We start from the raw sequence: 11,271 nt of genomic DNA, 5'->3' as shown, positions 1-11,271 counted from the left end.
TATATTGATGTTTCCGTGTCCCCCATTTGTTGTCGACCAATCTGTCCTACTTAAGATAGGGGTTTCCCGTGTACACTTCCTAATGACGTCATACGCATGTTACCTGATGTGTGATGACGTCACGCCTTTTATCTGCCATCTCGAGTGGTCATCGACAGATAAGACATCAACATCACAGGGTCATACAGATAGCCTTCCAACCTCTTTCTTGCTTATCCATAAATAAATCAAACACACGTGTCAATTTATCAAAAGAATTTAATGCATACATCAATATATGTACAAATTATTTACAAACATTTTATAATGTTATGCATAAAATTGCATAAAAGGTGTACATGTCATGTAATTATGTAATTCTAAAATAAACAACCATTAGGTTTTCTTAGTTATTGCTGTAAAAGGGATAAAGACAAAATTTATTTCATTGTCCTAGGCTGGACATGTTTATAAAGTTTTAATTAACCAAATAATTAAAAAAAAAAATTAAAAAAAAAATAAACTTTTTTTTTATTCCTATTAGATCTCTACCAGGATATAACCCGGATACAAAAAGAAAACTGTGGCATTAGCTTATGTATTAATGGTTAATCTTAGGCCAACTTCTCTCTAAATAACAATATAAAACTACTTTGGTCAAAGGCACATTGTGAAATACAGAGACAGTTTATCAAAGTCCGCAGATAATTAAAAATAAATCTAAAACTACATCACTAAAGTCATTGTAATGATGATGAGTATATGTAATATAAATAACAATGCAAAAATGATTTTCTGAAGAAGGCACCCAGTGCTATAGACTTTCGCCATCTTGTAGCACGTGATAGGTAAGCACCAATCATGTAAATTAACATTGAAGGATGACGAAAACAACAAAATATGATGACGTAACATGTCAACACCGGTTACGAATGCTTCCATCAGAACGGGACTGTGTTTGGATACGCCATACTGTGAGTATATATAAGACAAAGACTGCTCACATACATACATACTTCTCTTTGAGACCTTCATATATATAGATAATAAATAGAGACATACAATGAGAAATGTTTGTAGAATATTTTCGTTGTGCAAATCATACACCCATCCATCTGACCTACTTTCACTTTGGACATCAGCAGGTTGATTGTAATCTAATGGTAGCACAAACCCATCGGGAACCTGTCTCTCCGACATTCATGTATTTCTGTCTGGTCGGTAGAAAAGAGTTATTGTGCATATTCCAAAACGAAAACGATGTCCAGTTTGTATAAAGTTTGCTCAACACGAGATCACATAGTCAAGTCACATACACAAGAGTTCAGACACGCAAAACCAGTGACGTCAGGAGCTAGCTGCACGTTCAAATGATGTCACTAGTTATGTGAAGCGATTCCACGTCTGATCAGTTGGGACGGCGGCAGGGATTGGGTTGAACATTTGGCGGGATACGCCCATGTACTGGTATGGCTGGGCGGTGGTGCTAGCCGGAAGGAAGCCATGTTGAGAGGTGAACTGGCTCCCATGGTGGTTACTGTCGTATCGTGGGGGAGGGGAAATGTTGTAAGTGTCAAATTGTCCCTGTGAAGAAGCCTGGGATTGACGTGGGGCTGATCTGGCACCCAAGGGCTCTAGCTTGACAGTTGCCTGGTCCTCCTCACCAATGTACTTACATGTCCCTGTACTTCCGGTTGAATTTGGTTGGTATGAAGGACTATGCATGGGAGGAGACTGGGATGAAGCATTGGTGGCCGACTGTGGCGAATGGTTAGACAGATCGTATGGGGACGAAACGTCATTGTTTTGTGGCAATGGGTAGGAGGGTAGGCACATGCCGGAAGATGATACGCGATAGTTGGACGTCCATGAAGACGATGTGGTTGTCGATGAAGAAGCTGTCCCGTAACAGGAAGTGTACTGTTCTGGAGCATGCGTACCAGGCATGTGGGATGCTGTTGTTGGTAAATATTGATCCAATTCGTGGTCGTCGAAGTTGTCGATGGGAAGGACCATTTCTGAAGGATATGTATGTAAGTCCACACTCCGGAAGTCGATCGGATGACCTGCCAGACAAAAGACAACAGATTAGATATCTTTACAAGTCTACAAATGTTCTCAGACGTGCACATTAAGTAATCTTTAATGAGAATTTGTTTGGAAACATGATATACCACAACTGACTAGCATTGCCACCAGCCCAAACTAATGGGCCTGAATATGACCTTTTTAAAGGTCACGCGCTAACAGAGACAATTAAATTCCCAAACCCTTACATCTGTCAGGGACCTAGACGTGAAAATAGTTTGAAGAGGGGAACCGCTATCTCGACACTCTATCTGTATGTTGTGTAACAAACTATAGATTTTGTGATAGTGGGTTACGGTAGCACGACACTAGGTATGTATCATCCGTGGTATCAAACCGGATTACAGACTACCGAAAGGTATGGGATCACCTGTCTAGATTTGTCACGCAGAAATTCATGAAGGAATTTTAAAAACTGAATTACTCTAACTTAGGCCTAATCCACGTATAATGAGTTTAGTTGTGATAAAATATCATAACGGGTTTAGTGGCGTAAGATTCAGAACACAGGAAGTGACGTACCAGGCATGTGTGGGCGATGGCGTAAACGGTCGGGCATGCACTTGAGAGTGATGAGGTCGTGTTGGTTGGGTGTGGTTGGGGGAGTTGGTGGACCGTTAGGGTTGTGGTTGGAGCAGTCGCTGCCCGAGTCTCCGTCACTTATGGCGGAGGGCGAGTGTTCGTTGAGACCTTTGAACATGAGACCTGGAGGGACCTGTCCCCCTTCCGTCTGTCCACCACTGGCACTCTTTAAGGGCTTTCTGCGTCTCGGTTGGTACTTGTAATCTGGGTAGTCCTTCTTGTGCTGAACACGCAAGCGCTCTGCTTCGTCAACAAATGGACGTTTCTCTTCCTCGTTTAGAAGTCTGTAAAAGACATAATGAGAGAATGATAAGTATTTTTATTGCAAGGCAAAATTATTTAAATTGCCCTTTGAAGAGCAAATTTGTGAGAAAGGTGTATTGTGATATCAATTATGTTATGATTTAATTGGTATCGTCGGCCGAAGGACAGCAACAATGAATTCAAGTACGGGTAGGGACGATATGATAGTTCCTTACACCAAATTAGACATACCATACAAATGCTTTATTTCCAATATTTAGCCCCGAGGTTTAGTATTCTAAAGTATATATCCTGTTTTATCGGGGTACTTGTAATCCGCACTGATACCCGTGTATTAAGGTTAAGCAGGAGCGTGAGCACGCTATCACGAGATACCACAAAACCCAAAATACTTTAATAGGTTTACGAACAATTAAAACCGTGATTTTGAGGTGTGCACTCCGAGTAGCAGACAGGTGCTCGGGTTCTGTAACTTTCGTTCTTTGTATGGGACAAATGACAGCTAGTTTTCGGTTATTTTGACATATTAATTTATCTGCGTCCATTGTCGCTGGAACATTTAACTATCGTGTAAATAAATCCTGATTTCCCTCAGACATGAAAGCAGCGTTTTTACGAAACGTTACATTTCTTTAGGTGACGTGTTAACGGGTTTGAACTTGTCGTTTAAGAGTTGTCATTTAACGGGATTTATGTTCATGAAATACCTCAAACCAATTACAATGAAATAAATTGCTTTCCATCACGGACTGTTAAATCAGCCATTTGCCTAACGTCATATATACATAATGCCCGAGTAATGCTTCATCAGTCATTTCAAAACAAAAATACAAAACTACTCGAGTAATGCTTCATCAATCATTTGAAAATAAAAATACGAAACTAAATATTTGAATTGAATTCATATAATTAGTAATGGTTTTAAAAACATCCTAATTTATTACGAGGAATTGGAACGTCGGTAGAAAAAATAAAGTTTATATCGACTGGCTCAAAGGTACAAAACCCTGCCACAAATAATCATGAATGTGAATGATGAGAAATTCAGCAGAGGTGTAATGTTGTGTATTTAAGCGTTAAGCGGATCACCTGTGGTATGAATTATTCCTGTGATTCCAAAATATGATGTGACCTCTTTATCTTGTCACGTCAGGGTTACGTAATGATTTGTCGTTTGGTAAAGTCTAAAGAAGACATCGATCCGTGTCTCTGTATCTACACGCCTTTCTGACATGTGTCAAATGATGACGTCACGACATATATTTTACGTAGCGGGATACTGTTCTGGTGTCGACTGTTAAGAACCTATCGATATATTTTTGACCAGGAAATAATGGAGGAGAAGCGAACTTTTATGACAAGGAAGGGAGAGAGTTCAACTAGTCTCGCCCTACCCTAAGTAATAATCTCCCCTGGTTGTTTGCACTCTACTATAAATCGTTACATTACACAGGGACTTACACGAGAAAAATAAGTTTATTTACGATATTCAACATTCCGCCGACTAGTGGCTAATTTTGAGCGATACCAAAAGTACAAGTAATAAAAGATATTTGCTAAATATAAAATTAACCCCGCGACGTCTTTTACTGTTGCACGCTGTGCCACCAAACATCGGTAACTCTCCGTGACCTCCCCAATACATTGTCTCAGTGCATGCCATACAACTCTGATTTTATAAGAATTGTCAGATATGTGTTTTTCGGAGTAAATATGAATGGAGTAGCGCGAATGACCGTGTGACTGACAATAGGACGAACGCTACACAGTTTTGTGTGTACACACCAATTCTTATCCGAGATTAATTAACACTTTCAGATTTACACACAAGACTTAAAGTTCAAAAATTCTAAAAGTGGTAAAAAGCAAATATGGAGAATGGTTGTGGTAAGGGGTTAATGAGGCCATTATCATGCTGTACTCGTCAACCTTCGATTTACAATCAGAAACATGTAGAGTCAGGGACACAGAAGGTCTCCCTGGCTAAGCCCTCTAAAGTTTATGTCTCTGGCAGAAGTGCTGTCATTGTGATCAAATTATAAACAGTTGATATTTACGGAAGTGACTCGAGAATATAGTCGTCAGAAAGTGCTCTAAAGTACTGACCGATGTCCATGGCTGGTCATTTTCACACGGTCATCACAACTGTGTGAATTACCTTGACAGTTCCCCATCAATCCTGTCGATACTTTGATGGATTGAGTGCCGGTAACAACACAATGTATAACAGCCCCTCAAGCCATTGGCTTACTCCAGGGCTCTGCATCCCTGGCCCTTATATTTTTTTTTTATTTTTATGACAATGATTCCCTACCCAACCCCTTGAAGTCCCTCCCCCGGGTTCAGCCCCCCCCCCCCCCACATCCCATTTTTGTACCTCGAGATCCCTATACGTTACCCAAAGCAGACTGATAGGTATGGAACACAGAGATAAAGCAGATCTCGAAGCTTTGTTTACATTTCCATTCGCGGTATGCAATAAAGTTCCCAGTGCAGTGAAACTTTCCCAAATTCTTATCTTATTTCTCTCACCAATTTAGTGCTATTTTCTCCGATAAAAATTCATTTCTTTCTTTAAGAAAAAAGGTTGACGTTTTTCCGTGTTACGTGCGGGAATATAAACAATGCAGATGGTAATGTCAGGATGACTTTGTTCACAAGGAAGGAGAAACATGGACCAACGTGACGTACGCCGTGACGTTGATAAGCGGCGTGGTGATTCACACGAGCGGCCGAACTAATGGCCGACCCGAGGCGATCAGACAGCCCGCGAGGACACCTGTCAAAGTACGGGACACGCTGGTTTCGTCAATGAAAAATACCTGCTCTTCAGCAGAAAAAAAGCTATTTAGCAGAAATAATCCAATGACAATATGAAGTAATGTTAACGACTACGATTTCCCGTTATGATTTGTCGTGACGAGAAAGGTTTGTGTGCCGGTAGGGGTAATTAGCCCACCTATTCCATGTGATTGGTGTCGAGTCTTTGCTAATGAGTACCACCACTTACGGTGTGAGGGCACTCTTCTGAATGGAAGTTTAGCCCCCATACATTTAAGGCTATACTGACGTTGTGACCGAAAGTTTTTCCGACACGCCTTCTCCCCAATTAGCTTCAAAACATAATTGAAAATTTGTCACTTTTGGGAAAAATAATTCGATAATTATATTTAAATGTTTGACTTCATTTCCTCAGTAAATATTATCCATTTGAGCTATTGTTCTGCCCGCCTCTTTACGATTTCTCTCTATTCTTCCTTACTCACGAGACCAGGTATTGTAACGAGACACCATGGCCGATCGTTTGCTGTACTTGTTGAGCTAGCTTTGCCTTTCTGGCACCGGGTGTCCTATGTCCTGAATGCACATTTTGAGGACCACTTGTCAACAGTCGATAATCTTTAATTAAGAGATGGTTTGGACCAGATTGTACTAATCTGATGCCCATCATAGTCAGTTTTAGGGTTCTGAGATAAGACTCGGTCTAATTTGAGAGTGCGGTACCCGGGCCATTCGGGGTAGTGGAGTGTCCTCGCTCACCCCGCGTGCAGCCAGTCACCCGTCCGTCACGGTGATCTCACTGATAGCTCACCTAATCACTTAAATCACCGCCAGGACTTACACGCAGTTTACACACCTTATCGTCCATGAAATGATTTTAACACTTTTCACAGAAAAAACGAAAGTAACTAAATACTCTGAGTTTCAATGTCAATAAAGCCAACAGTTCCCTTTAGCCATCCCTAAAACGGTTTTGAACTTATTTTTTTAATTATTGAAATTACAACTAATGATGGATATTTCTATTATTATATTTTTCTGTTATGGTTTAAAATTTTAGGCTTTCGAATGTTAGCATTTGTGCTCAATTTCTAAATTGTCAGTAATATGCCTTAATATTACGACAGAAGCTGGCGACAGACGAGTGTCAAAAATTATCGCTCAGGAAATGGGTATTGTACTATGCGGACACACTTTCAACAAGGATATGAAATGGCGAACAGGAATGTCCTCTAACTCGGGGCTTATCGGCTGCTCTCGAGAGAATTAGCTGTACATCGGAAACCCAGCTCCGAGAGCACCCAACGGCATGTACTAGGACACTTAAAACACTGGCGGCCTAAGTAGGACAACCGCATGTGTCCACAATATTTAATTCACTTTATAATTAATGCACAACAATTTAGGCTTCACGAATGTGATATCTACATTAATCCTGTATTATATCATAATAATGTAGATAATGGTTATGTTTTTATGAACTGGATAATAATACTACATTGGTTTTTATATCAATTATGAAACTAGCATGCATCAAATTAGTATTTTTCAAGTGGTTTTTAACTATGAATAAAATTAAAAATTATATTTAGTGAATCGATGAAACTAAATGAAGCGTCACATAGTCATCTCGGTGTTTTAACAGGACACTCGGAATGTTACCAGGGAATATATAATGTTGTCCATCATACAATTAAATTAATGATTAATGGTTTTAATTAAAAAAGTAAATTTACATAGAATTGAGTCCCTGGAGATTTACAGCCTCGTCTAGTGTAACCACCGCCATACACGATCTGGTTCACGCTATACCAGACACCTGTTAGATTTTAGACGCAAAAAAAATTAAGAAATGGAACGTGCAGCAGTCGACAAGTATCCCAGCATATCACCCCTCCTCCCCCTCCCCCGGGACCCCCTCCTCTGTATCAGTCTCCATATATCGACCGTCTGGGATTTACGAGATTACACGACCAGTAATCCATAGTGTGAGGAATTCCTCCCCCTCCCTGCCGTCTACCCCTTCCGGTTCTCAGGTCACCCCGACATGCACGGCCCGACCTTGGGAGCAAACGGCGAAGTCGTCCTATGGGAAATATGTGTTATGGTGCCAGATTACGTATAGGTCTGATGTTGACATCGGGCGATAGAACTGAAACCTCACACGGAAATAGTGCTGAAATAGTACTGAAACCTCACAGGGAAATAGTGCTGAAATAGTACTGAAACCTCACAGGGAAATAGCACTGAAACCTCACAGGGAAATAGTGCTGAAATAGTACTGAAACTTCACATGGAAATAGTGCTGAAATAGTACTGAAACTTCACAAGAAAATAGTACTGAAACCTCACACTAAAATAGTGCTGAAACTTCACAAGAAATAGTACTGAAACCTCACACTAAAATAGTGCTGAAATAGTACTGAAACCTCACTGGGAAATAGTGCTGAAATAGTACTGAAACCTCACACGAAACTTGTGCTGAAAAAGTACAGAAACCCCATTCGAAAATAGTGCTAAACACGTCAATAGTATTGAATGAACCTTTACATGAAATTCCACCGAATCTTCAAACGAAAAAGTATTTAGTTTCTTTACATGAAAAGTATTGAATCTCTTCACATAAAATAGCACAGAACCTTTTTATACGAAATAGTGCTAAAATGGAAATACATGTAGTATTGAATATTGATGAACACAAAATAGTGCTTAGTAATACAGATGTTCCTCAATATATAGTACCGAATATTTACATGAAAGAGTTCTTTACATGGGTACGGAATCATTCCAAAATGTTGCGACTACAAGATGTAGCTAATGTTGGACAAGAAATCGTACCGAAATCGCTAACGCAATAGTACTAATAAACGAAAAAGTATATATAACGCGAATATCATTGAAGCCTCAATTGAAAAACACTTCACATGAATCATAAAATACGGTATTGAAATCTCACAAGATTTAATAAAAAATAATAGGAAATTATAAAATCACCAGATAAAGAACTTGCTGGTGTTTTAATGTTTTCTTAAGTACTTTCTACATTTATGTCATTTTTCTACAAGTTAGTAATCAAATATTGAATTAAAGAAAAGACAAGTTGATACCTATAATACTAGAGAAATCTCTGATTGTGTTATTTAAATAAATCATAATGTTGTTACATGCTTAAATTGTTTTTCTTCTTCTATAATTTATAATCTCCAGGACTTATTTAGTATATATCTCTGTAATTTTATGCAAGCATATGTTTTAAAGGAAGTTTTCTTTTTTTAATTGGTAAATTATGTTAACTAATTTGTAATTTCATACTATTTTATGTGATGTTTTTTACGCCTATATTTCTATACATTTCTATAAAAACTAATTATGAACGCGACAAAAATTATGAACGATAAGTTTAATTTCGATATTATTGCATGAAGAACTTATCGAATCTTATTTTAAAAATTATGAGCGAACGCTTGAACTACAGTAATTATGAATTGAACCGTCATATTTGAATTTCAAATGAAGAAAAAAATCATATCCAATTGGTATAAAAACATGTTATGAAATATGGAAATATATTAGTGTAGTGGTCCATGAACTGTGATGAAATGAAATAAATATCTATATATGTCGCCCCGGGCTGGCAATCAGAGTTATCAGTAATATATATTACACTACAGAGGAAAATGTCTGTAAAATACCTCAATAAATACGAAACTAAGAGATACCCATCATCACCATTGCCATTATCATAGGTATTATTATTCGCAATTTATATTCCGTATACTATAATATATTGAATCATGCATGAAAGGACACAGAATTAGGCAGGTAACAATATGATGGTAGTAAAGTAAGATGGTGTAAGATAGTAATATCATCGTCACGGTCTGTTAAACATTTAGGTAAGAGAGGCATACCCTCTTAAGGGACAACATCCCTTTCTCTCAAAAACACATCTGTCATTTGTTTCATTGAAATCATATAGTAAACTTCGCTAAATTACATCCGTAAAAGTTTTCTCGATTTTCATGCGAGTCAATTAACATTTTCATTATATCTAATAATGCTCATAGTTTCCTTTATAGACGATGCCGCGATATCAAGACATGCATATTAGGCAAGCTAATTAATTAAATGCATTTGAGTACCAAACTAAGGGACGGTAGGGTATTGAATCTATATGCGACCCCTCGGAGGGGCTGATTGGCGATTTTTGACGAGAGCTGGACCCGTTTGACGGGCTGATACCTTAGGGACCTGGGCGCAAATTAAGTACATCTACAAATTAATTGTTGCAATGATGCTGACATGGGTTAGACATTGGTGATTTTCGCTTTCTCTTAATAGGTGTAACTTATGGAATACAAATTCGATTTGATTTGAAATTCTTTTTCTGACTTAAATCTAGATTTACAAATGTATTCTGATATCGTCGCTTTATACCACATATATCATATTGATTTTTCTATCGCTTCTAAAGTTTGCCCATCTCGAATAAGTGTTTACATGGAATCTTTGCAGTCCCTTTAAAGGTTAACCCTGACATTATAACAGTTGATATATAAAGGACTTTGTTCTGGCCCCGCGTATCGGTTTTTATCAATTTTCAATCGTTACTTTACCTGCAAAAGTGAAAACTTCAACATTTGCATTTGATTAAAAGGTGTTTTACAAGAAAATTTCCGTACTTGGATGAATGCATATTTAGGTGTTTAGATAATCAAGCAGGTGATTTGATAGTTCAATATCCCCCAATATCAGGTGAAAACCTACCTCCATAGCTTGCCAAGGGTTTTGCTAAGTTCAGCGTTGTGAAGATGCGGATACTGATCGGCCAACTTCCTACGGGCGGCCTGGGCCCAAACCATGAAGGCGTTCATTGGTCTTTTAATATGGGGCTTCCTCTTCTCGCCATTTGGGCCCCTTTGAGGCATTGGTACTAGGGACCAGTCATAACCCTTTAGTACTTGAGACACAGCATCCTGAATTTGTTTGGGGAATTTATCAACATTAAGTCCCTGTGCGCTAAGTTCCGCCGGACTGAGTTTGTCATCTTGATGGAGAAGTCCGGCTCCGGCCCCTCGGACAGCGTCCAGTAACTGTTCTGTGGATGGTTGTTCCAGAGGGGATCCCCTGCTCTCATCAGAGTCACTCATTGTATTAAAGTAATTAATCCGAGATAATCCTATGCAATGTCTAACGTGGTAATAACACTATCAAGTCTCACACTGTATATTTATGAAGCTTGTTATAATATTGTCCCGTTCCTTGTCATTCCACAAACACAGTAATTGTTTGAAAGGTTTTACGTACGATATAAGCACACCGTCGTGGACTTGACATGCCGGCTCAAGTGACAGACCACGCCCCCTCCGCTCGAGACGTGACGCACAGAGCAGGCCCACAGCCAATCGATGTGCGCGACAGCGAATCATAAAACACTCTTGCTAATTCTGACATCACAATTAACGTAGCTCACTTATGCTGTTTTTATTTCAAAACAAAAGAACACTTCGCAGTTTTCATTGGCCGCTGAAACATTTTGCTCCTAGTTTTGTTTATGATAATTCCTTTAGACTTGTA

General features: G+C 38.9%; 1 protein-coding gene across 1 annotated transcript; it reads right to left on the bottom strand.

The window, feature by feature from the left end:
• Positions 1-240: 240 nt before the first annotated feature.
• On the bottom strand, positions 241-10,991 carry LOC138323795 (transcription factor SOX-9-like). The gene is made up of 3 exons (XM_069268643.1): positions 10,462-10,991; positions 2,590-2,933; positions 241-2,045 (listed from the first exon to the last, which is right to left on the bottom strand). Exons 1-3 carry the CDS (start codon positions 10,842-10,844, stop codon positions 1,363-1,365), a joined length of 1,410 nt encoding a protein of 469 aa, XP_069124744.1. The 5' UTR covers positions 10,845-10,991; the 3' UTR covers positions 241-1,362.
• Positions 10,992-11,271: the final 280 nt, after the last annotated feature.

This window comes from Argopecten irradians, chromosome 5 (assembly GCF_041381155.1).
Source record: "Argopecten irradians isolate NY chromosome 5, Ai_NY, whole genome shotgun sequence".
NCBI lineage: Eukaryota > Metazoa > Mollusca > Bivalvia > Pectinida > Pectinidae > Argopecten > Argopecten irradians.
This window is presented reverse-complemented; position numbering and strand designations above follow the sequence as displayed.